The sequence below is a fragment of the Oncorhynchus masou genome, chromosome 29 (genome assembly GCF_036934945.1).
Source record: "Oncorhynchus masou masou isolate Uvic2021 chromosome 29, UVic_Omas_1.1, whole genome shotgun sequence".
In the NCBI taxonomy this organism is placed as follows: Eukaryota; Metazoa; Chordata; class Actinopteri; order Salmoniformes; family Salmonidae; genus Oncorhynchus; species Oncorhynchus masou.
This window is the reverse complement of record NC_088240.1, coordinates 13,494,614-13,522,173: the sequence shown is the minus strand read 5'-3', so window position 1 is coordinate 13,522,173 and position 27,560 is coordinate 13,494,614. Positions and strand designations below refer to the sequence as shown.

At 48.0% G+C, this 27,560-nt stretch overlaps 2 protein-coding genes across 2 annotated transcripts in view; both read left to right on the top strand.

Annotated features, from left to right (window-relative positions):
• LOC135519031 (CRACD-like protein) overlaps window positions 1-27,560 on the top strand; it is a 555,588-nt gene that overhangs the window by 485,936 nt on the left and 42,092 nt on the right. The gene's annotated exons all lie outside the window — the stretch shown is intronic.
• Window positions 344-26,208, top strand: LOC135519456 (uncharacterized). Its single transcript, XM_064944692.1, has 3 exons — window positions 344-2,044; window positions 2,853-5,824; window positions 26,197-26,208. The coding sequence occupies exons 2-3, from the start codon at window positions 4,499-4,501 to the stop codon at window positions 26,206-26,208; spliced, it is 1,338 nt and encodes a 445-aa protein (XP_064800764.1). The 5' UTR covers window positions 344-2,044; window positions 2,853-4,498.

Below are 27,560 nucleotides of genomic sequence, written 5' to 3'. Positions count from 1 at the left end.
GGAGAGGGCAGCACTCTGAAGATGAAGATCACTCTGAAGATCACGTAGGAGAGGGCAGCACTCTGAAGATCACTGAAGATAGGAGAGGGCAGCACTCTGAAGATCACGTAGGAGAGGGCAGCACTCTGAAGATCACATAGGAGAGGGCAGCACTCTGAAGATCACGTAGGAGAGGGCAGCACTCTGAAGATCACATAGGAGAGGGCAGCACTCTGAAGATCACGTAGGAGAGGGCAGCACTCTGAAGATCATAGGAGAGGGCAGCACTCTGAAGGAGAGAGGGCAGCACTCTGAAGATCACGTAGGAGAGGGCAGCACTCTGAAGATGAAGATCACAGGTAGGAGAGGGCAGTACTCTGAAGATCAGGTAGGAGAGGGCAGCACTCTGAAGATCACGTAGGAGAGGGCAGCACTCTGAAGATCACATAGGAGAGGGCAGCACTCTGAAGATCACGTAGGAGAGGGCAACACTGAAGATCACGTAGGAGAGGGCAACACTCTGAAGATCAGGTAGGAGAGGGCAGCACTCTGAAGATCACGTAGGAGAGGGCAGCACTCTGAAGATCAGGTAGGAGAGGGCAGCACTCTGAAGATCACGTAGGAGAGGGCAGCACTCTGAAGATCAGGTAGGAGAGGGCAGCACTCTGAAGATCACATAGGAGAGGGCAGCACTCTGAAGATCACGTAGGAGTGGGCAGTACTCTGAATATCACGTAGGAGAGGGCAGCACTCTGAAGCTCACGTAGGAGTGGGCAGTACTCTGAAGATCACGTAGGAGTGGGCAGTACTCTGAAGATCACGTAGGAGAGGGCAGCACTCTGAAGATCACATAGGAGAGGGCAGCACTCTGAAGATCACGTAGGAGAGGGCAGCACTCTGAAGATCACGTAGGAGTGGGCAGCACTCTGAAGATCACATAGGAGAGGGCAGCACTCTGAAGATCACGTAGGAGTGGGCAGCACTCTGAAGATCACATAGGAGAGGGCAGCACTCTGAAGATCACGTAGGAGTGGGCAACACTCTGAAGATCACGTAGGAGAGGGCAACACTGAAGATCACGTAGGAGAGGGCAGCACTCTGAAGATCACGTAGGAGAGGGCAGCACTCTGAAGATCACGTAGGAGAGGGCAGTACTCTGAAGATCACGTAGGAGAGGGCAGCACTCTGAAGATCACGTAGGAGAGGGCAGCACTCTGAAGATCACGTAGGAGAGGGCAGCACTGAAGATCACGTAGGAGAGGGCAACACTGAAGATCACGTAGGAGAGGGCAACACTCTGAAGATCACGTAGGAGAGGGCAACACTGAAGATCACGTAGGAGAGGGCAACACTGAAGATCACATAGGAGAGGGCAACACTCTGAAGATCACGTAGGAGAGGGCAGTACTCTGAAGATCACGTAGGAGTGGGCAGCACTCTGAAGATCACATAGGAGAGGGCAGCACTCTGAAGATCACGTAGGAGAGGGCAGCACTCTGAAGATCACATAGGAGAGGGCAGCACTCTGAAGATCAGGTAGGAGAGGGCAGCACTCTGAAGATCACGTAGGAGAGGGCAGCACTCTGAAGATCAGGTAGGAGAGGGCAGCACTCTGAAGATCACATAGGAGAGGGCAGTACTCTGAATATCACGTAGGAGAGGGCAGCACTCTGAATATCACGTAGGAGAGGGCAGCACTCTGAAGATCAGGTAGGAGAGGGCAGCACTCTGAAGATCAGGTAGGAGAGGTCAGCACTCTGAATATCACGTAGGAGAGGGCAGCACTCTGAATATCACGTAGGAGAGGGCAGCACTCTGAAGATCAGGTAGGAGAGGGCAGCACTCTGAAGATCACGTAGGAGAGGGCAGTACTCTGAAGATCAGGTAGGAGAGGGCAGCACTCTGAAGATCACGTAGGAGAGGGCAGTACTCTGAAGATCACGTAGGAGAGGGCAGCACTCTGAAGATCACATAGGAGAGGGCAGCACTCTGAAGATCACGTAGGAGAGGGCAACACTGAAGATCACGTAGGAGAGGGCAACACTCTGAAGATCAGGTAGGAGAGGTCAGCACTCTGAATATCACGTAGGAGAGGGCAGCACTCTGAATATCACGTAGGAGAGGGCAGCACTCTGAAGATCAGGTAGGAGAGGGCAGCACTCTGAAGATCACATAGGAGAGGGCAACACTCTGAAGATCACGTAGGAGAGGGCAGCACTCTGAAGATCACGTAGGAGAGGGCAGCACTCTGAAGATCAGGTAGGAGAGGGCAGCACTCTGAAGATCACGTAGGAGAGGGCAGCACTCTGAAGATCAGGTAGGAGAGGGCAGCACTCTGAAGATCACGTAGGAGAGGGCAGCACTCTGAAGATCACGTAGGAGTGGGCAGCACTCTGAAGATCACATAGGAGAGGGCAGCACTCTGAAGATCACGTAGGAGTGGGCAGTACTCTGAATATCACGTAGGAGAGGGCAGCACTCTGAAGCTCACGTAGGAGTGGGCAGTACTCTGAAGATCACGTAGGAGTGGGCAGTACTCTGAAGATCACGTAGGAGAGGGCAGCACTCTGAAGATCACATAGGAGAGGGCAGCACTCTGAAGATCACGTAGGAGAGGGCAGCACTCTGAAGATCACATAGGAGAGGGCAGCACTCTGAAGATCACGTAGGAGTGGGCAGCACTCTGAAGATCACATAGGAGAGGGCAGCACTCTGAAGATCACGTAGGAGTGGGCAACACTCTGAAGATCACGTAGGAGAGGGCAACACTGAAGATCACGTAGGAGAGGGCAGCACTCTGAAGATCACGTAGGAGAGGGCAGCACTCTGAAGATCACGTAGGAGAGGGCAGCACTGAAGATCACGTAGGAGAGGGCAACACTGAAGATCACGTAGGAGAGGGCAACACTCTGAAGATCACGTAGGAGAGGGCAACACTGAAGATCTCGTAGGAGAGGGCAACACTCTGAAGATCACGTAGGAGAGGGCAACACTGAAGATCACGTAGGAGAGGGCAACACTCTGAAGATCACGTAGGAGAGGGCAACACTGAAGATCACGTAGGAGAGGGCAACACTCTGAAGATCACGTAGGAGAGGGCAACACTGAAGATCACATAGGAGAGGGCAACACTCTGAAGATCACGTAGGAGAGGGCAGTACTCTGAAGATCACGTAGGAGAGGGCAACACTGAAGATCACGTAGGAGAGGGCAACACTGAAGATCACGTAGGAGAGGGCAACACTCTGAAGATCACGTAGGAGAGGGCAACACTGAAGATCACGTAGGAGAGGGCAACACTGAAGATCACGTAGGAGAGGGCAACACTCTGAAGATCACGTAGGAGAGGGCAGTACTCTGAAGATCACGTAGGAGAGGGCAACACTCTGAATATCACGTAGGAGAGGGCAGCACTCTGAAGATCACGTAGGAGAGGGCAGCACTCTGAAGATCACATAGGAGAGGGCAGCACTCTGAAGATCACGTAGGAGAGGGCAGCACTCTGAAGATCACATAGGAGAGGGCAGCACTCTGAAGATCACGTAGGAGAGGGCAACACTCTGAATATCACGTAGGAGAGGGCACGGCAGGCTCTGTACCAAGTCTCAAATCACATCCTATTCCCCATATAGTGCACAGGTCAAAGGTATTATACTAATATGTGGAGGATAGAATGCCATTTGAGATCCAGTTTTGCTCCTCCTGCTCCTGTTTGTTGTGCGACTGTTACATCATCCCACTATTACATCATGATCCTGTGGGAGGAGCTGGGTCAAATCTGGGTCTAATCATGATGTCTGTGATCTTCAGCACGGAAAGTCGGAGTTCTAGAAATATGCCAGAGTTTTAGAGTTGGATGACCATTCAAAACTATTTTTCCCATTTCCCAGTTGTCTTGAAGGCACTGAAGTTGGAAGTCAGAGTTCCTATTTCCCAGTTGTCTTGAAGGCACTGAAGTCGGAAGTCAGAGTTCCTATTTCCCAGTTGTCTTGAAGGCACTGAAGTCGGAAGTCAGAGTTCCTATTTCCCAGTTGTCTTGAAGGCACTGAAGTTGGAAGTCAGAGTTCCTATTTCCCAGTTGTTTTGAACACGACAATAACCTGGACACGTGTTCTCTCCTTGTGTCATCACAGTGAAAGAGTTCTGTCATTGTGACATCAGCACAACAACCCTCTATCTCTCACGTTGACATCAGCAGAGCCCAACCTGCCTTCTGTTGTGACGTCGTCATTACACACCTCAGCAGAACAGAGCACAGATATCGTCTGCGCTACACTTTGAAAAATCTACCTTGGCCCATCTCACAATGTCCAACTTTCCATGGGTCGGAGGGGGAGGGGCAGGAACCCTCCTCCTGTAGCCCCTATTGGTCAGGACCCTCTGAAAGTCATGAGTAATGGCAGAGTTGGCCACTAGGTCTGTGAATATGCCAATCGTCCCAGTATAGGACAGACTGAGACATAGAGATGGCCATGGAATCTTCTTGCTGTCTCCACTGCATTCTTCCTCGTTCTTTGACATGCAAGGGTTTGGAAGCAGAAAGCAGAGACCTCTCTTCCAGTCTTCTGTATTCTGTTTCTTTTCACTCTCTCTGCTTTGCACCAGTTGTTCTGTTACTCTCTGCTTTGCACCAGTTGTTCTGTTACTCTCTGCTTTGCACCAGTTGTTCTGTTACTCTGATTTGCACCAGTTGTTCTGTTACTCTGCTTTGCACCAGTTGTTCTGTTACTCTGCTTTGCACCAGTTGTTCTGTTACTCTCTGCTTTGCACCAGTTGTTCTGTTACTCTCTGCTTTGCACCAGTTGTTCTGTTACTTTGCTTTGCACCAGTTGTTCTGTTACTCTCTGCTTTACACCAGTTGTTCTGTTACTCTGCTTTGCACCAGTTGTTCTGTTACTCTCTGCTTTGCACCAGTTGTTCTGTTACTCTGCTTTACACCAGTTGTTCTGTTACTCTGCTTTGCACCAGTTGTTCTGTTACTCTCTGCTTTGCACCAGTTGTTCTGTTACTCTCTGCTTTACACCAGTTGTTCTATTACTCTGATTTGCACCAGTTGTTCTGTTACTCTCTGATTTGCACCAGTTGTTCTGTTACTCTGCTTTGCACCAGGTGTTCTGTTACTCTCTGCTTTGCACCAGTTGTTCTGTTACTCTGCTTTGCACCAGTTGTTCTGTTACTCTCTGCTTTACACCAGTTGTTCTGTTACTCTGCTTTGCACCAGTTGTTCTGTTACTCTCTGCTTTGCACCAGTTGTTCTGTTACTCTCTGCTTTGCACCCGTTGTTCTGTTACTCTGCTTTGCACCAGTTGTTCTGTTACTCTCTGCTTTGCACCAGTTGTTCTGTTACTCTGCTTTGCACCAGTTGTTCTGTTACTCTGCTTTGCACCAGTTGTTCTGTTACTCTCTGCTTTGCACCAGTTGTTATGTTACTCTCGGCTTTGCACCAGTTCTTCTGTTACTCTGCTTTGCACCAGTTCTTCTGTTACTCTGCTTTGCACCAGTTCTTCTGTTACTCTCTGCTTTGCACCAGTTGTTCTGTTACTCTCTGCTTTGCACCAGTTGTTCTGTTACTTTCTGCTTTGCACCAGTTTTTCTGTTACTCTGCTTTGCACCAGTTGTTCTGTTACTCTCTGCTTTGCACCAGTTGTTCTGTTACTCTCTGCTTTACACCAGTTGTTCTGTTACTCTCAGCTTTGCACCAGTTGTTCTGTTACTTTGCTTTACACCAGTTGTTCTGTTACTCTCTGCTTTACACCAGTTGTTCTGTTACTCTCTGCTTTGCACCAGTTGTTCTGTTACTCTCTGCTTTGCACCAGTTGTTCTGTTACTCTGCTTGTGTACCCTGGTGTGCACCAGTTGTTCTGTTACTCTGCTTTGCACCAGTTGTTCTGTTACTCTCTGCTTTGCACCAGTTGTTCTGTTACTTTCTGCTTTGCACCAGTTGTTCTGTTACTTTCTGCTTTGCACCAGTTGTTCTGTTACTCTCTGCTTTACACCAGTTGTTCTGTTACTCTCTGCTTTGCACCAGTTGTTCTGTTACACTCTGCTTTGCACCAGTTGTTCTGTTACTCTCTGCTTTGCACCAGTTGTTCTGTTACTCTCTGCTTTGCACCAGTTGTTCTGTTACTCTCTGCTTTACACCAGTTGTTCTGTTACTCTCTGCTTTGCACCAGTTGTTCTGTTACTCACTGCTTTGCACCAGTTGTTCTGTTACTCTCTGCTTTGCCACCTCCTCTGCCTCCAAATTATCTGCAAACTGACAGACTCCAAAACACCCCGTCTGGGACATTGGTTTGTTTTTGAAAAGCAAGACATTTTTTGTAGCTTTCCTCTGCAAAAAAAGTGCCATAGTAAACTAACCTAGTGTTTTCAACGCCGCCGCCACTTGTTCATTTTACAAAGAAAATACTTGTTTTTTAAATATACATTTTGTTCCCTTTTTTCTTGTATGGTTTACAAGTAGTGTGTTATTAACGGTTCGTTGTCGTGTGTGTGGGTGGCTGGGTGGGCGTGACAGCATGGAAACCAGAAGCTGGCCAAATCCCTAACGTGCATTTTTGATGTAACTTGTATTTAGTTAAGACATGGAATATCAAGGGTTTGAAGTGTCTTCCTGTCCTTCAACTCCACTGATGAGAGAATACTGGAGAAAGCAATACCATATGGCTTTGGATTGCTGCTACGTAACAAGTGCAGATTTCTGAAAGGAGTTGAGGAAGCTATTTCAGACTATTGTGATGCACCCAGACTCTCCTGTCAATGCTTTCTGTGACATCACATAAAATGGTAATTCTCTCTTGTGACCTCACATCGTCACACCTATTTCTGACATCACATAAATCTGCATTTGTTGCAACCCCAAAATAGAACTGACAGTTCTCTCATTGTGACATACACAGAGTGGGTTTGAAATGGTTGTACTGTACCCTATCCATGATCATATAACAGTTAGTATACTGGGGAAATGAATGTAGTTGTAAACACCCTTGATTCTGAGTTCATTATATACACATGTGTATGCTGTGGTCTCTGAGTGACTGTGAAACTCTGTCATAACTCTTGTGAAAGCTAAGGGCCAGAAGAAAATATCTAATTGGTCAGTCTACCTGTCTATCATGACTGACCCGTGCCTGAAGACCTGAAGCTGTGACATCATTTGTATGTTTTCTAAGAACTTGATAATAAACTTGGAATTAATAAAAGCCTTGATCAAATCAAATTGTATTGGTCACATACACATATTTAGCAGATGTTATTGCAGGTGTGGCGAAATGCTTGTGTTCCTAGCTCCAACAGGGCAGTAGTATCTAACAATACACAACAATACACACATCTAAAAGCAAGAGACTATATTAAGAAATATGTATATACTAGAATACAGTATATACAGTACATACTGTACATATGAAATTAGTAAAACAGTATGTAAACATTTATTAAAGTGACTAGTGTTCCATGATTAAAGTGGCCAGTGATTCCATGTCTATGTATAGGGGGCAGCAGCCTCTAAGGTGCAGGGCTGAGAGTGACTAGTGTTCCATGATTAAAGTGGCCAGTGATTCCATGTCAATGTATAGGGGGCAGCAGCCTCTAAGGTGCAGGGATGAGTAGCCGGGTAGTGGTGGCTGTTGAACAGTCGGATGGCCTTGAGATTGAAGCTGTTTTTCAGTCTCTCGGCCACAGTTTTGATGCACCTGTACTGAAAGTAAAGGATGATTAAAGTAGACTGATATTATTGCAGTTAGGTGGTCACACAGACAGACTTTAGCCAAACTGGACAGCGGCTAGCTCATTGTGAACTGTCAATAAATACTAACTAATAATATGCTAGCATTTGGTGCCTGGTTCAAGACGGGCTTGCTTATTAACTTTTTGATTGTTACATAATAAAAATACAATAGCAATGTAAGGAAAAAGTATCCTAACTAAGCAACGACAGTCTCATTGGTGGTAACTAGACTTTATTTACCTGTGACTTTTTTAAACAAATTCAAATGTCAAATTACCATAACAAATAAACCTGACATCACTACAAGTATATTTTCTTAAGAAACAAAATAACATTAAAGTAAAGCAAATAAATAAACATTCCTACACATGAATTGCCAGTTACAACTATTTAAAAAATTTAATAAAATAAACTGAAAAAGGTCTGGGGCTACAATTGTATGAACCTATGATGTAAGAATACTTTTGTTATTGACTAATCCTAGAGATTTTATCAAATATTTGGCATTTGGGGACAGATTTCAAATATTAGTTTTCCACCATCAATGTTTCCCATGGGGGTTTTCAGAAACACTTCAAATAAGGGCTGTGTTTCATGTAGGCTTACCCTGGTGTGACCTTACCCTGGTGTGACCTTACCCTGGTGTGACCGAACCCTGGTGTGACTTTACCCTAGTGTGACCTAACCCTGGTGTGACCTAACCCTGATGTGAACTTACCCTGGTGTGACCTAACCCTGGTGTGACCTTACCCTGGTGTGACCTAACCCTGGTGTGACCTAACCCTGGTGTGACCTAACCGTGGTGTGACCTTACCCTGGTGTGACCTAACCCTGGTGTGACCTAACCCTGGTGTTACCTAACCGTGGTGTGACCTTACCCTGGTGTGACCTAACCCTGGTGTGACCTTACCCTGGTGTGACCTAACCCTGACGTGACCTAACCCTGGTGTGACCAAACCCTGGTGTGACCAAACCCTGGTGTGACCTTACCCTGGTGTGACCAAACCCTGGTGTGACCTAACCCTGTTGTGAACTTACCCTGGTGTGACCTAACCCTGGTGTGACCTTACCCTGATGTGACCTTACCCTGGTGTGACCTAACCCTGGTGTGACCTTACCCTGGGTTGATCTTACCCTGGTGTGACCTTACCCTGGTGTGACCTAACCCTGGTGTGACCTTACCCTGGTGTGAGCTAACCCTGGTGTGACCTTACCCTGGTTTGAGCTAACCCTGGTGTGACCTAACCCTGGTGTGGCCTTACCCTGGTGTGGCCTTACCCCTGTGTGACCTAACCGTGGTGTGACCTAACCCTGGTGTGACGAAACCCTGGTGTGACGAATCCCTGGTGTGACCTTACCCTGGTGTGAACTTACCCTGGTGTGACCTTACCCTGGCGTGACCTAACCCTGGTGTGACCTTACCCTGGTGTGACCTTACCCTGGTGTGACCTTACCCTGGTGTGACCTAACCCTGGTGTGACCTTACCCTGGTGTGACCTTACCCTGGTGTGACCTTACCCTGGTGTGACCTAACCCTGGTGTGACCTTACCCTGGTGTGGCCTTACCCTGGTGTGACCTAACCCTGGTGTGAGCTAACCCTGGTGTGACCTAACCCTGGTGTGACCTAACCCTGGTGTGACCTAACCCTGGTGTGGCCTTATCCCTGTGTGGCCTTACCCCTGTGTGACCTAACCGTGGTGTGACCTAACCGTGGTGTGACCTAACCGTGGTGTGACCTTACCCTGGTGTGACCTTACCCTGGTGTGACCTAACCCTGGTGTGACTTTACCCTAGTGTGACCTAACCCTGGTGTGACCTAACCCTGGTGTGACCTTACCCTGGTGTGACCTAACCCGTGGTGTGACCTTACCCTAGTGTGACCTAACCCTGGTGTGACCTAACCCTGGTGTGACCTAACCCTGGTGTGACCTAACCCTGGTGTGACCTTACCCTGGTGTGAGCTAACCCTGGTGTGAGATAACCCTGGTGTGACCTAACCCTGGTGTGACCTTACCCTGGGTTGACATTACCCTGGTGTGACCTAACCGTGGTGTGACATTACCCTGGTGTGAGCTAACCCTGGTGTGACCTTACCCTGGTGTGACCTAACCCTGGTGTGACCTTACCCTGGTGTGACCTAACCCTGGTGTGACCTTACCCTGGTGTGACCTAACCCTGGTGTGACCTTACCCTGGTGTGGCCTTACCCTGGTGTGACCTAACCCTGGTGTGAGCTAACCCTGGTGTGACCTAACCCTGGTGTGACCTAACCCTGGTGTGACCTAACCCTGGTGTGGCCTTATCCCTGTGTGGCCTTACCCCTGTGTGACCTAACCGTGGTGTGACCTAACCGTGGTGTGACCTAACCGTGGTGTGACCTTACCCTGGTGTGACCTTACCCTTGTGTGAACTAACTGTGGTGTGACCTAACCGTGGTGTGACCTAACCCTGGTGTGACCTTACCCTGGTGTGACCTAACCCTGACGTGACCTAACCCTGGTGTGACCAAACCCTGGTGTGACCAAACCCTGGTGTGACCTAACCCTGGTGTGACCTAACCCTGGTGTGACCTTACCCTGTGTGAACTAACTGTGGTGTGACCTAACCCTGGTGTGACCTGGTTACCCTGGTGTGACCTAACCCTGACGTGACCTAACCCTGGTGTGACCAAACCCTGGTGTGACCAAACCCTGGTGTGACCTTACCCTGGTGTGACCAAACCCTGGTGTGACCTTACCCTGATGTGACCTTACCCTGGTGTGACCTAACCCTGGTGTGACCTTACCCTGGGTTGATCTTACCCTGGTGTGACCTAACCCTGGTGTGACCTTACCCTGGTGTGAGCTAACCCTGGTGTGACCTTACCCTGGTTTGAGCTAACCCTGGTGTGACCTAACCCTTGTGTGGCCTTACCCTGGTGTGGCCTTACCCCTGTGTGACCTAACCGTGGTGTGACCTAACCCTGGTGTGACGAAACCCTGGTGTGACGAAACCCTGGTGTGACCTTACCCTGGTGTGACCTTACCCTGGTGTGACCTTACCCTGGTGTGACCTAACCCTGGTGTGACCTTACCCTGGTGTGACCTTACCCTGGTGTGACCTAACCCTGGTGTGACCTTACCCTGGTGTGACCTTACCCTGGTGTGACCTTACCCTGGTGTGACCTAACCCTGGTGTGACCTTACCCTGGTGTGGCCTTACCCTGGTGTGACCTAACCCTGGTGTGAGCTAACCCTGGTGTGACCTAACCCTGGTGTGACCTAACCCTGGTGTGACCTAACCCTGGTGTGGCCTTATCCCTGTGTGGCCTTACCCCTGTGTGACCTAACCGTGGTGTGACCTAACCGTGGTGTGACCTAACCGTGGTGTGACCTTACCCTGGTGTGACCTTACCCTGGTGTGACCTAACCCTGGTGTGACTTTACCCTAGTGTGACCTAACCCTGGTGTGACCTAACCCTGGTGTGACCTTACCCTGGTGTGACCTAACCGTGGTGTGACCTTACCCTAGTGTGACCTAACCCTGGTGTGACCTAACCCTGGTGTGACCTAACCCTGGTGTGACCTAACCCTGGTGTGACCTAACCCTGGTGTGACCTTACCCTGGTGTGAGCTAACCCTGGTGTGAGATAACCCTGGTGTGACCTAACCCTGGTGTGACCTTACCCTGGGTTGACTTTACCCCTGGTGTGACCTAACCGTGGTGTGACATTACCCTGGTGTGAGCTAACCCTGGTGTGACCTTACCCTGGTGTGACCTAACCCTGGTTTGACCTTACCCTGGTGTGACCTTACCCTGGTGTGACCTTACCCTTATGTGACCTAACCCTGGTGTGACCTTACCCTGGTGTGGCCTTACCCTGGTGTGACCTAACCCTGGTGTGAGCTAACCCTGGTGTGACCTAACCCTGGTGTGACCTAACCCTGGTGTGACCTAACCCTGGTGTGGCCTTATCCCTGTGTGGCCTTACTAACCCTGTGTGACCTAACCGTGGTGTGACCTAACCGTGGTGTGACCTAACCGTGGTGTGACCTTACCCTGGTGTGACCTTACCCTGGTGTGACCTAACCCTGGTGTGACTTTACCCTAGTGTGACCTAACCCTGGTGTGACCTAACCCTGGTGTGACCTTACCCTGGTGTGACCTAACCGTGGTGTGACCTTACCCTAGTGTGACCTAACCCTGGTGTGACCTAACCCTGGTGTGACCTAACCCTGGTGTGACCTAACCCTGGTGTGACCTTACCCTGGTGTGAGCTAACCCTGGTGTGAGATAACCCTGGTGTGACCTAACCCTGGTGTGACCTTACCCTGGGTTGACTTTACCCTGGTGTGACCTAACCGTGGTGTGACATTACCCTGGTGTGAGCTAACCCTGGTGTGACCTAACCCTGGTGTGACCTTAACCCTGGTGTGACCTAACCTGGTGTGACCTAACCCTGGTGTGACCTTACCCTGGTGTGACCTAACCGTGGTGTGACCTAACCGTGGTGTGACATTACCCTGGTGTGAGTTAACCCTGGTGTGACCTAACCGTGGTGTGACCTAACCCTGATGTGACCTTACCCTTGTGTGAACTAACTGTGGTGTGACCTAACCCTGGTGTGACCTTACCCTGGTGTGACCTAACCTTGGTGAGACCTAACCGTGGTGTGACATTACCCTGGTGTGAGCTAACCCTGGTGTGACCTAACCCTGGTGTGACCTTACCCTGGTGTGACCTTACCCTGGTGTGACCTAACCCTGGTGTGACCTTACCCTGGTGTGACCTAACGGTGGTGTGACCTTACCCTGGTGTGACCTAACCTGGTGTGACCTAACCGTGGTGTGACATTACCCTGGTGTGACCTAACACTGGTGTGACCTAACCCTGGTGTGGCCTAACCCTGGTGTGACCTTGCCCTGTGTGTGGACCTTTACCCTGGTGTGACCTTACCCTGGTGTGACCTAACCCTGGTGTGACTTTACCCTAGTGTGACCTAACCCTGATGTGACCTAACCCTGGTGTGACCTTACCCTGGTGTGACCTAACCGTGGTGTGACCTTACCCTAGTGTGACCTAACCCTGGTGTGACCTAACCCTGGTGTGACCTAACCCTGGTGTGACCTAACCCTGGTGTGACCTTACCCTGGTGTGAGCTAACCCTGGTGTGAGATAACCCTGGTGTGACCTAACCCTGGTGTGACCTTACCCTGGGTTGACTTTACCCTGGTGTGACCTAACCGTGGTGTGACATTACCCTGGTGTGAGCTAACCCTGGTGTGACCTAACCCTGGTGTGACCTTACCCTGGTGTGACCTAACCGTGGTGTGACCTAACCGTGGTGTGACATTACCCTGGTGTGAGCTATCCCTGGTGTGACCTAACCGTGGTGTGACCTAACCCTGGTGTGACCTTACCCTTGTGTGAACTAACTGTGGTGTGACCTAACCCTGGTGTGACCTTACCCTGGTGTGACCTAACGTGGTGTGACGAAACCCTGGTGTGACCTTACCCTGGTGTGACCTAACCCTGGTGTGACCTAACCCTGGTGTGACCTAACCCTGGTGTGACCTTACCTTAACCCTGGTGTGATCTAACCCTGGTGTGACCTTACCCTGGTGTGACCTTACCCTGGTGTGACCTAACCCTGGTGTGACCTTACCCTGGTGTGACCTACCCTGGTGTGACCTTACCCTGGTGTGACCTAACCCTGGTGTGACCTAATCCTGGTGTGACCTAACCCTGGTGTGACCTTACCCTGGTGTGGCCTAACACTGGTGTGACCTAACCCTGGTGTGGCCTTACCCTGGTGTGACCTGGTGTGACCGAAACCCTGGTGTGACCTTACCCTGGTGTGACCTTACCCTGGTGTGACCTTACCTGGTGTGACCTTACCCTGGTGTGACCTAACCATGGTGTGACCTTACCCATGGTGTGACCTTACCCTGGTGTGACCTTACCCTGGTGTGACCTAACCCTGGTGTGACCTTACCCTGGGTTGACCTTACCCTGATGTGACCTTACCCTGGTGTGACCTTACCCTGGTGTGACCTAACCCTGGTGTGGCCTTACCCTGGTGTGGACTCACCCTGGTGTGGCCTTACCCCTGTGTGACCTAACCCTGGTGTGAACTTACCCTGGTGTGACCTAACCGTGGTGTGACCTTACCCTGGTGTGAGCTAACCCTGGTTTGAGCTAACCCTGGTGTGACCTAACCCTGGTATGACCTAACCCTGGTGTGAACTAACCCTGGTGTGGCCTTACCCTGGTGTGGCCTTACCCTGGTGTGGCCTTACCCTGGTGTGACCTAACCCTGGTATGACCTTACCCTGGTGTGACGAAACACTGGTGTGACGAAACCCTGGTGTGACCTTACCCTGGTGTGACCTAACCGTGGTGTGACGAAAACCCTGGTGTGACAAAACCCTGGTGTGACGAAACCCTGGTGTGACCTTACCCTGTGTGACCTAACCGTGGTGTGACCTAACCCTGGTGTGGCCTTACCCTGGTGTGACCTAACCGTGGTGTGACAAAACCCTGGTGTGACTAAACCCTGGTGTGACGAAACCCTGGTGTGACCTTACCCTGGTGTGACGAAACCCTGGTGTGACCTTACCCTGGTGTGACGAAACCCTGGTGTGACGAAACCCTGGTGTGACCTTACCCTGGTGTGACCTTACCCTGGTGTGACCTAACCCTGGTGTGACCTTACCCTGGTGTGACCTAACCCTGGTGTGACCTAACCCTGGTGTGACCTAACCCTGGTGTGACCTAACCCTGGTGTGACCTTACCCTGGTGTGACCTAACCCTGGTGTGACCTTACCCTGGTGTGACGAAACCCTGGTGTGACCTTACCCTGGTGTGACCTTACCCTGGTGTGACCTAACCGTGGTGTGACCTTACCCTCGTGTGACCTAACCCTGGTGTGACCTTACCCTGGTGTGACCTAACCTTACCCCTGTGTGACCTAACCCTGGTGTGACCTAACCCTGGTGTGACCTAACCCTGGTGTGACCTAACCCTGGTGTGGCCTTACCCTGGTGTGGCCTTACCCTGGTGTGGCCTTACCCCTGTGTGACCTAACCGTGGTGTGACCTTACCCTGGTGTGACGAAACCCTGGTGTGACCTTACCCTGGTGTGACCTTACCCTGGTGTGATCTTACCCTGGTGTGACCTTACCCTGGTGTGACCTAACCTCGGTGTGACCTAACCCTGGTGTGACCTTACCCTGGTGTGACCTAACCCTGGTGTGACCTAACCCTGGTGTGACCTTACCCTGGTGTGACCTAACCCTGGTGTGACCTAACCCTGGTGTGACGAAACCCTGGTGTGACCTTACCCTGGTGTGACCTTACCCTGGTGTGACCTAACCTCGGTGTGACCTAACCCTGGTGTGACCTTACCCTGGTGTGACCTAACCCTGGTGTGGCCTTACCCTGGTGTGGCCTTACCCTGGTGTGACGAAACCCTGGTGTGACCTTACCCTGGTGCGACCTAACCCTGGTGTGACCTTACCCTGGGTTGACCTTACCCAGGTGTGACGAAACCCTGGTGTGACGAAACCCTGGTGTGACGAAACCCTGGTGTGACCTTACCCTGGTGTGACGAAACCCTGGTGTGACCTTACCCTGGTGTGACGAAACCCTGGTGTGACGAAACCCTGGTGTTACCTTACCCTGGTGTGACCTTACCCTGGTGTGACCTAACCCTGGTGTGACCTTACCCTGGTGTGACCTAACCGTGGTGTGACCTAACCGTGGTGTGACCTAACCCTGGTGTGACCTGACCCTGGTGTGAGCTAACCCTGGTGTGACCTAACCCTGGTGTGACCTTACCCTGGTGTGACCTAACCGTGGTGTGACCTTACCCTGGTGTGAGCTAACCCTGGTTTGAGCTATCCCTGGTGTGACCTAACCTTGGTGTGACCTAACCCTGGTGTGACCTAACCCTTGTGTGGCCTTACCCTGGTGTGGCCTTACCCCTGTGTGACCTAACCGTGGTGTGACCTAACCCTGGTGTGGCCTTACCCTGGTGTGACCTTACCCTGGTGTGACCTTACCCTGGTGTGACGAAACCCTGGTGTGACCTAACCCTGGTGTGACCTAACCCTGGTGTGACCTAACTGTGGTGTGACCTTACCCTGGTGTGACCTTACCCTGGTGTGACCTTACCCTGGTGTGACCTAACCCTGGTGTGACCTAACCCTGGTGTGACCTTACCCTGGTGTGACCTAACCATGGTGTGACCTAACCCTGGTGTGACCTTACCCTGGTGTGACCTAACCGTGGTGTGACCTAACCGTGGTGTGACCTTACCCTGGTGTGAGCTAACCCTAGTGTAACCTAACCCTAGTGTGACCTAACCCTGGTGTGACCTAACCTTGGTGTGACCTAACCTTGGTGTGACCTAACCGTGGTGTGACCTAACCATGGTGTGACCTTACCCTGGTGTGAGCTAACCCTAGTGTGACCTAACCCTGGTGTGACCTAACCTTGGTGTGACCTAACCGTGGTGTGACCTAACCGTGGTGTGACCTTACCCTGGTGTGACCTTACCCTGGTGTGACCTTACCCTGGTGTGACCTAACCCTGGTGTGACCTAACCCTGGTGTGACCTTACCCTGGTGTGACCTAATCGTGTAAATCTTTCTAGGACAAGGTAACCTTTATCATTATATTCGCCTGTATTTACCCCCAAAAATTTTATGCTAATTAGCTGCTTTGGCCCATGCCTGACTTCTCAACTGAATGAGCTTAGATATTTCTGACACTGGATTGTTTAAATTAGTTTTCCTTGCTTTGGAAGCTTAGATATTTTAAAAGGGGCATTTCAATCCAGTGTCAGAAATATCTAAGCTCATTCAGTTGAGAAGTCAGGCATGGGCCAAAGCAAGGAAAACTAATTATGTAGTGGACTGGCAATCTTTCAGACAATTGAGAAACTGATGCACTATCTCGATTAGGAAAGCTAAATCAAGCTACTTTTTTTGTGTGTGAATTTTACCCCTTTTTCTCCCCAATTTCGTGGTATCCAATTGTTAGTAGCTACTATCTTGTCTCATTGCTACAACTCCTGTACGGGCTCGGGAGAGACGAAGTTTGAAGGTCTTGCGTCCTCCGATACACAACCCAACCAAGCCGCACTGCTTCTTAACACAGCGCGCATCCAACCCGGAAGCCAGCCACACCAATGTGTCGGAGGAAACACCGTGCACCTGGCAACCTTGGTTAGTGCGCACTGCGCCCGGCCCGCCACAGGAGTCGCTGGTGCGAGATGAGACAAGGATATCCCTACAGGCCAAACCCTCCCTAACCCAGACAACTCTAGGCCAATTGTGCATCGCCCCACGGACCTCCCGGTCTCGGCAGGTTACGACAGAGCCTGGGCACGCGAACCCAGAGTCTCTGGTGGCACAGCTGGCACTGCAGTACAGCGCCCTTAACCACTGCGCCACCCGGAAAACAGTAAATGCTCTGAAGAGTACAAATTCCACTTCTTCACTGTCTAAGCAAGTTCTGTCTGACTGGCATCAGAACTGAGAAGAATGGGATAAGTGACGCTTTTAAGCATATTTTTATCTCAGCAGGCTTTCTACTTGAGAGAAACGGTGATGTAGTTGATCCTTGTCAGTCAATCGACTGCTCTTCCCTCTGCCAGCCTCCAGCTGACTCAATGGTTAACCCGTCAACTTATAGTGAATCTTTGTTTTAATTTCAACAATTTACTCTTTGATGTATTAGATACCTTGCTGAAGATTGATGTAAAACAAAATGTGCTGATATGCTTGATCCATTTTTTCTGATGCTCCCTGATTGTTGAATTATTAACCCATATGTTTAACCTGACAATTATATCTGGTACTATCCCCAAGGTTTGGAATGTGGCCCATGTACTACCCCTTCACAAAAGTGGTGACCCTTGTGACCTAAATAATTATCGGCCTATTTCTAAACCTTCTAGCTAAAATATTAGAATCTTTGATTAATTCTCATTAAAGATCTTTTTTATCTTTGAAATGCATTCTAAATGTACATCAGTTGAGTTTTAGTTATACATCATGTGGCTGTTCCACTGGATGTCAGAAGGTGAATTCACCAATCTGTAAGTCTCTCTGGATAAGAGCGTCTGCTAAATGACTTAAATGTAAATGTTAACTGTATGGATAAAAGGCAACATTGTGCTGCCCTGACCTGTCCAAGGCTTTCGATACTGTTGATCATTCACTGCTAATTCAGAGGCTTTCCTCAATTGGCCTAGACCAGACTGCATGTAACTGGTTTAAAAATGACTTGACAGATAGAACTCAATGTGTATCTACTGATAGTATTAAATCACGTTTTCTGGACAAAACGAAAGGTGTCCCACAGGGGTCGATTCTGGGTCCTGTACTTTTTACTGTTTACATAAACAATATCGACTTGTCTGTAAAAAAAATTGTAACCTGCACTTCTATGCCGATGATACTGTTGCGTACGCTATTGTCCCACGGTTGACCAGGCTCTATCTGAACTACAGCCTGCCTTCTTTGTACAACAGAAAAAGTTATTTACTTCAAATTATTATTGAATACAGGTAAAACTAAGTATAAGTTGTTCTCTAGAGCGCATAAAAATAACTGATGATTTAAGGATATGTACTCTGGTTGGTGTCAATATTGATCATGTCTGTGCTTCCAGATATCTGGATAGATGAAAAACTGTCTTTTAAAAAGCATATTGATGAGTAAGTTAAGAAGCTGAGAATAATAATTGGCTTCTTCTATAGAAATAGGTCCGGCCTCTAACTAAATAGTAGAAAGCAGATTATTCAGTCAACCTTCCTATCGGCCCTTGACTATCAAATCAAATGTATTTATAAAGACCTTCTTACATCAGCTGATATCTCAAAGTGCTGTACAGAAACCCAGCTTAAAACCCCAAACAGCAAACAATGCAGGTGTGGCTAGGAAAAACTCCCTAGAAAGGCCAGAACCTAGGAAGAAACCTAGAGGGGAACCAGGCTATGAGGGGTGGTCAGTAATGTTCTGGCTGTGCCAGGTGGAGATTATAACAGAACATGGCCAAGATGTTCAAATGTTCATAAATGACCAGCATGGTCAAATAATCACAGTGGTTATAGAGTGTGCAACAGGTCAGCACCACAGGAGTAAATGTCAGTTGGCTTTTCATAGTCGATCATTCAGAGTATCTATACTGCACTTGCTGTTGTAGAAAGTTGAAAACAGCAGGTCTGGGACAGGTAGTACGTCCGGGGAACAGGTCAGGGTTCCATAGCCGCAGGCAGAACAGTTGAAACTGGAGCCGCAGCACAGCCAGGTGGACGGGGGACAGCAAGGAGTCATCATGCCAGGTAGTTCTGAGGCATGGTCCTAGGGCTCAGGTCCCCCGAGAGAAAGAAAGAGAGAAAGAGAGAGAGAATTAGAGAGAGCATACTTAAATTCACACAGAACACCAGATAAGACAGGGAAATACTCTAGATATAACAGGCTGATCCTAGCCCCCCGACACATAAACTACTGCAGCATAAATACTGGAGGCTGAGACAGGAGGGGTTAGGGGACACTGTGGCCCTGTCCGACGACACCCCCGGACAAGGCCAAACAGGCAGGATATAACCCCACCCACTTTTGCCAAAGCACAGCCCCCACACCACTAGAGGGATATCTTAAACCACCAGCTTACCATCTTGAGACAAGGCTGAGTATAGCCCACAAAGATCTCCGCCACGGCACAACCCAAGGGGGGGCGCCAACCCAGACAGGAAGATCACGTCAATGACTCAACACACTCAAGTGACGCACCCCTCCTAGGTACGGCATGGAAGAGCATCAGTAAGCCAGTGACTCAGCCCCTGTAATAGGGTTAGAGGCAGAGAATCCCAGTGGAGAGAGGGGAACCGGCCAGGCGTAGACAGCAAGGGAGGTTCGTTGCTCCAGTGCCTTTCCATTCAGCTTCACACTCCTGGGCCAGACAACACTCAATCATAGGACCTACTGAAGAGATAGATGAGTCTTCAATAAAGACTCAAAGATTGAGACCGAGTCTGCGTCTCTCACATGAGTAGGCAGACTATTACATAAAAATTGAGCTCTATAGGAGAGCAAGCCCATGTAATGCTGTGTAGGTTAGCAGTAAAACCTTGAAATCAGCCCTTGCCTTAACAGGAAGCCGGTATAGAGAGGCTAGCGCTGGAGTAGTATGATCAAAATTTGCGGTTCTAGTCAAGATTCTAGCAGCCGTGTTCAGCACTAACTGAAGTTTATTTCATGCTTTATCCGGGTAGCCGGAAAGTAGAGCATTGCAGTAGTCTAACCTAGAAGTGACAAAAGCATGGATTAATTATTCTGCATCATTTTTGGACAGAAAGTTTCTGATTTTTACAATGTTACATAGATGGGAAAAAGCTGTCCTTGAAACAGTCTTGATATGTTCGTCAAAAGAGAGATCAGGGTCCAGAGTAACATCGAAGTCTTTCACAGTTTTATTTGAGACGACTGTACAACCATCAAGATTAATTGTCAGATTCAACAGAAGATCTCTTTGTTTCTTGGGACCTAGAACAGCCATCCACTTCCTTATGTCTGAAACACAGGCTTCCAGCTAGGGCAATTTTGGGACTTCACCATGTTTCATCGAAATATACAGCTGTGTGTCATCCGCATAGCAGTGAAAGTGAACATTATGTTTCCGAATGACATCACCAAGAGGTAAAATATATAGTGAAAACAATAGTGGTCCTAAAACGGAACCTTGAGGAACACCAACATTTACAGTTGATTTGTCAGAGGACAAACCATCCACAGAGACAAACTGATATCTTTCCGACAGATAAGATCGAAACCAGGCCAGAACTTGTCCGTGTAGACCAATTTGGGTTTCCAATCTCTCCAAAAGAATGTGGTGATCGATGGTATCAAAAGCAGCACTAAGGTATAGGAGCACGAGGACAGATGCAGAGCCTCGGTCCGACGCCATTAAAAGGTAATTTACTATCCTTCACAAGTGCAGTCTCAGTGCTTGTCCATTGCTGTTCTGGTTAGTGTTTATTGTCTTATTTCACTATAGAGCCTCTAGTCCTGCTCACTATACCTTATCCAACCTATTAGTTCCACCACCCACACATACGATGACATCTCCTGGTTTCAATGATGTTTCTAGAGACAATATCTCTCTCCATCACTCAATACCGAGGTTTACCTCCACTGTATTCACATCCTACCATACCTTTGTCTGTACATTATACCTTGAAGCTACTTTATCACCCCCAGAAACCTCCTTTTACTCTCTGTTCCAGACGTTCTAGGCGACCAATTCTTATTGCTTTTAGCCGTACCCTTATCCTACTCCTCCTCTGTTACTCTGGCGATGTAGAGGTGAATCCAGGCCCTGCAGTGCCTAGCTCCACTCCTATTCCCCAGGCACTCTATTTTGATGACTTCTGTAACCGTAATAGCCTTGGTTTCATGCATGTTAACATTAGAAGCCTCCTCCCTAAGTTTGTAATATTCACTGCTTTAGCACACTCTGCAAACCCGGATGTTCTAGCTGTGTCTGAATCCTGTGAAATTTGAATCCCAAACTACAACATTTTCAGACAAGATAGAACTGCCAAAGGGGGCGGTGTTGCAATCTACTGCAAAGATAGCCTGAAGACTTCTGTCCTACTATCCAGGTCTGTACCCAAACAATTTGAACTTCTACTTTTAAAAATCCACCTCTCTAAAAACAAATCTCTCACCGTTGCCGCCTGCTATAGACCACCCTCTGCCCCCAGCTGTGCTCTGGACACCATATGTGAACTGATTGCCCCCCATCTATCTTCAGTGCTCATGCTGCTAGGCGACCTAAACTGGAACATGCTTAACACCCCAGCCATCCTACAATCTAAGCTTGATGCCTCAATCTTACACAAATTATCAATGAACCTACCAGGTACCTCCCCAAAGCCTTAAACACGGGCACACTCATAGATATCATCCTAACCAACTTGCCCTATAATTACACCTCTGCTGTCTTCAACCAAGATCTCAGCGATCACTGCCTCATTGCCTGCATCCGTAATGGTTCAGCGGTCAAACGACCTCCACTCATCACTGTCAAACGCGCCCTGAAACACTTCAGCGAGCAGGCCTTTCTAATCGACCTGGCCGGGGTATCCTGGAAGGATATTGATCTCATCCCGTCAGTAGAGGATGCCTGGATATTTTTTATAAATGCCTTCTTAACCATCTTAAATAAGCATGCCCCATTCAAGAAATTTAGAACCAGGAACAGATATAGCCCTTGGTTCTCCCCAGACCTGACTGCCCTTAACCAACACAAAAACATCCTATGGCGTTCTGCATTAGCATCGAACAGCCCCCGTGATATGCAGCTGTTCAGGGAAGCTAGCAACCATTATACACACGCAGTTAGAAGAGCCAAGGCTAGCTTTTTCAAGCAGAAATTTGCTTCCTGCAACACTAACTCAAAAAAGTTCTGGGACACTGTAGTCCATGGAGAATAAGAACACCTCCTCCCAGCTGCCCACTGCACTGAAGATAGGAAACACTGTCACCACTGATAAATCCACCATAATTGAGAATTTCAATAAGCATTTTTCTACGGCTGGCCATGCTTTCCACCTGGCTACTCCTACCCCAGTCAACAGCACTGCACCCCCCACAGCAACTCGCCCAAGCCTTCCCCATTTCTCCTTCTCCCAAATCCGTTCAGCTGATGTTCTGAAAGAGCTGCAAATCTGGACCCCTACAAATCAGCTGGGCTAGACAATCTGGACCCTTTCTTTCTAAAAATTATCTGCCGAAATTGTTGCCACCCCTATTACTAGCCTGTTCAACCTCTCTTTCGTGTCGTCTGAGATTCCCAAAGATTGGAAAGCAGCTGCGGTCATCCCCCTCTTTAAAGGTGGGGACACTCTTGACCCAAACTGCTACAGACCTATATCTATCCTACCATGCCTTTCTAAGGTCTTTTAAAGCCAAGTCAACAAACAGATTACCGACCATTTCGAATCTCACCATACCTTCTCTGCTATGCAATCTGGTTTCAGAGCTGGTCATGGGTGCACCTCAGCCACGCTCAAGGTCCTAAATGATATCTTAACCGCCATCGATAAGAAACATTACTGTGCAGCCGTATTCATTGATCTGGCCAAGGCTTTCGACTCTGTCAATCACCACATCCTCATCAGCAGACTCGACAGCCTTGGTTTCTCAAATGATTTCCTCGCCTGGTTCACCAACTACTTCTCTGATAGAGTTCAGTGTGTCAAATCGGAGGGTCTGCTGTCCGGACCTCTGGCAGTCTCTATGGGGGTGCCACAGGGTTCAATTCTTGGACCGACTCTCTTCTCTGTATACATCAATGATGTCGCTCTTGCTGCTGGTGAGTCTCTGATCCACCTCTACACAGACGACACCATTCTGTATACTTCTGGCTCTTCTTTGGACACTGTGTTAACAACTCTCGAGGTAAGCTTCAATGCCATACAACTCTCCTTCCGTGGCCTCCATTTGCTCTTAAATACAAGTAAAACTAAATGCATGCTCTTCAACCGATCGCTACCTGCACCTGCCCGCCTGTCTAACATCACTACTCTGGACGGCTCTGACTTAGAATACGTGGACAACTACAAATACTTAGGTGTCTGGTTAGACTGTAAACTCTCCTTCCAGACCCATATCAAACATCTCCAATCCAAAGTTAAATCTAGAATTGGCTTCCTTTTTCGCAACAAAGCATCCTTCACTCATGCTGCCAAACATACCCTTGTAAAACTGACCATCCTACCAATCCTCGACTTCGGCGATGTCATTTACAAAATAGCCTCCAATACCCTACTCAACAAATTGGATGCAGCCTATCACAGTGCAATCCGTTTTGTCACCAAAGCCCCATATGCTACCCACCATTGCGACCTGTACGCTCTCGTTGGCTGGCCCTCGCTTCATACTCGTCGCCAAACCCACTGGCTCTATGTCATCTACAAGACCCTGCTAGGTAAAGTCCCCCCTTATCTCAGCTCGCTGGTCACCATAGCATCTCCCACCTGTAGCACACGCTCCAGCAGGTATATCTCTCTAGTCACCCCCAAAACCAATTCTTTCTTTGGCCGACTCTCCTTCCAGTTCTCTGCTGCCAATGACTGGAACGAACTACAAAAATCCCTGAAACTGGAAACACTTATCTCCCTCACTAGCTTTAAGCACCAACTGTCAGAGCAGCTCACAGATTACTGCACCTGTACATAGCCCACCTATAATTTAGCCCAAACAACTACCCTCTTTCCCTACTGTATTTAATTAATTAATGTATTTATTTATTTTGCACCCCCTTATTTTTATTTCTACTTTACATTCTTCCACTGCAAATCTACCATTCCAGTGTTTTACTTGCTAATTTGTATTTACTTTGCCACCATGGCCTTTTTTTTTGCCTTTACCTCCCTTATCTCACCTCATTTGCTCACATCGTATATAGACTTGTTTATACTGTATTATTGACTGTATGTTTGTTTTACTCCATGTGTAACACTGTGTTGTTGTATGTGTCAAACTGCTTTGCTTTATCTTGGCCAGTTCGCAATTATAAATGAGAACTTGTTCTCAACTTGCCTACCTGGTTAAATAAAGGTGAAATAAATAAAAAATGATTGGGTCTAAAACCAGACTGAAGTAATTCGTATACATTGTTTGACTTCAGGATGGCAGTGAGTTGCTGCGCAACAGCTTTTTCAAAACCTTTGGAGAGGAATGGGAGATTCGATATAGGCCGATTAGTTTTTTATATTTTCTGGGTCAAGGTTTAGCTTTTTCAACAGAGGCTTTATTACTGCCACTTTTAGTGAGTTTGGTACACATCCGGTGGATAGAGAGCCGTTTATTATGTTCAACATAGGAGGGCCAAGCACAGGAAGCAGCTATTTCAGTAGTTTAGTTGAAATAGGGTCCCGTATGCAGCTTGAAGGTTTATAGGCCATTATTGTCATCATTGTGTCAAGAGATATAGTACTAAAACACTTGAGTGTCTCCCTTGATCCTAGGTCCTGGCAGAGTTGTACAGACTCAGGACAACTGGGCTTTGGAGGAATACGCAGATTTAAAGAGGAGTCCGTAATTTGCTTTCTAATGATCATGATCTTTTCCTCAAAGAAGTTCATGAATTTATCACTGCTGAAGTGAAAGCCATCCTTTCTTGGGGAATGCTGCTTTTTAGGGGAGTTAAGAGCCCTGTCTATGTTCGTAGAAAAGATGAGAGCACCCCTCCAGCCAGGATGGAGTCCGTCACTCCTCAACAGGCCAGGCCTGGTCCTGTTTGTGGGTGAGTCCCAGAAAGAGGGCCAATTATCTACAAATTATATATTTTGGGAGGGGCAGAAAACAGTTTTCAACCAGCGATTGAGTTGTGAGACTGCTGTAGAGCTCATCACTCCCCCTAACTGGGAGGGGGCCAGAGACAATTACTCGATGCCGACACATCTTTCTAGCTGATTTACACGCTGAAGCTATGTTGAGCTTGGTGACCTCCTTCATCCTAACATCATTAGTGCCGACGTGGATAACAATATCCCTATACTCTCTACACTCACCAGTTTTAACTTTAGCCAGCACCGTCTTCAGATCAGCCTTAACGTCGGTAGCTCTGCCCCCTGGTAAACCGTGTATAATCGCTGGATGATTCGTTTTAAGTCTAATACTGCGGGTAATGGAGTCGCCAATTTGTCAGAGCTAGTGGTGGGAGACTTTGGCGTCTCAGACCCCGTAACAAGAGGAGTAGAGTCCGGAGAAGGCTCGGCCTCTGACTCAGACTAGCTGCTTAATGGGGAGAGAAGTTGAAAGTTTCTATCGGCTGAATGAGCGACACCGGTTGAGCATTCCTACAGCATTTCCCTCCGGAAACCGTGAGAAAGTTGTCTGGCTGCGGGGACAGTGCCAGGGGATTTCTACTATTATCTGTACTTACTGTTGGCACAGACGCTGTTTCATCCTTTCCTACACTGAAATGACCCTTGCCTAACGATTGCGTCTGAAGTTGAGCTTGCAGCACAGCTATCCTCGACGTAAGACGATTGTTCTCCTGTATATTATGAGTACAGCGACTGCAATTACAATGGTGACATCTATATGAACGCAGCTGCCACTTAATTAAAGCCGTTAGACGCAGTTTATCTTCACTGCCCTTTATTACAGGCGACAATGTGAGTACTTATCACTGCATTCTCTACCAGGAAGTTGGTTGGCCCTCTTTGCGATGTATGCAACCTGTGTGACATCAATGTTTTCATTTATAAAGCCCTTTTAAAAAAGGTAACACATCTGGTCTCAGGCTAACTCTGGAAAATCCTTTGGTCTCTACGGAGTTAGGTAAATCAGCTTTTAGTGTTCTTGCAGCTTATTTGTGGCTTAAATGTTCTTAAATGTGATGTTCTGGTGTCTCTAGGGTAAATCAGAAAGCTGGATGAGGACCTTATACCTGATGAATGTGTTTGTTTTGGTGCCTCTAGGAAGCTGATTGAGGACCTTGTTACTGATGAATGTGTTTGTTTTGGTGCCTCTAGGAAGCTGATTGAGGACCTTACACCTGATGAATGTGTTTGTTTTGGTGCCTCGAGGAAGCTGATTGAGGACCTTGTTACTGATGAATGTGTTTGTTTTGGTGCCTCTAGGAAGCTGATTGAGGACCTTATACCTGATGAATGTGTTTGTTTTGGTGCCTCTAGGAAGCTGATTGAGGACCTTGTTACTGATGAATGTGTTTGTTTTGGTGCCTCTCGGAAGCTGATTGAGGACCTTTCTGATGAATGTGTTTTTTATTCCCGCTTGCATTTTGTATTTACATTTTGATGTTTGTAATTTATGTAATACAGGGCTCATCTGTAAAAGACACCTTGGTCTCAGTATGACTCCTTGATGAAATAAATGTGAATATATACAGTGGGGCAAAAAAGTATTTAGTCAGCCACCAATTGTGCAAGTTCTCCCACTTAAAAAGATGAGAGAGGCCTGGTATTTTCATCATAGGTACACTTGAACTGAGAGATAAAATGAGAAAAACATTGTAGGATTTTTAATGAATTTATTTGCAAATTATGGTGGAAAATAAGCATTTGGTCAATAACAAAAGTTTGGTCAATAACAAAAGTTTATGTCATGGCTTTAGAAGCTTCTGATAGGCTAATTGGAAATCATTTGAGTCAATTGGAGGTGTACTCATGGATGTATTTCAAGGCCTACCTTCAAACTCAGTGTTTCTTTGCTTGACGTCATGGGAAAATCAAAAGAAATCAGCCTCAGATTTTTTTTGTAGATCTCTACAAGTCTGTTTCATCCTTGGGAGCAATTTCCAAACGCCTGAAGGTACCAAGTGAATTTGTACAAACATTAGTAAGCAAGTATAAATACCATGGTACCGCGCAGCCGTCATACTGCTCAGGAAGGAGATGTTACGGAATCTAATTGATAGGTAATCGACTAGTCGGACTGTTCCCCGGACTCCAGTTGTACGATGCACTAACAAGGCTATTGAACCTGACATTGGTGTCTGTCTTTATTCATTTATCCAACATATCATACTGAAACATGGTATCAGAAGTGGCTCGGAAAACACACGTTTGTTATTTTTGTAGCTAAGTACAGTATATGCGCAGTTACGTTCCATATGCGAACACACGCCATTTCCTACTCACAACACTGATCAACTCTTGTTAGCTAGCATCACTACCTACGTCGATGACTGAAGGCAAAGAAATCTTATATTCCATTGCTATGGCAGCGAACATTCCTCCACCAAATCCCATGATTCTCACAGGGGACTGGAATACTAATTGGGACAACTTCTGGGATGAATTCGAGGACTATGCGCTGGCGA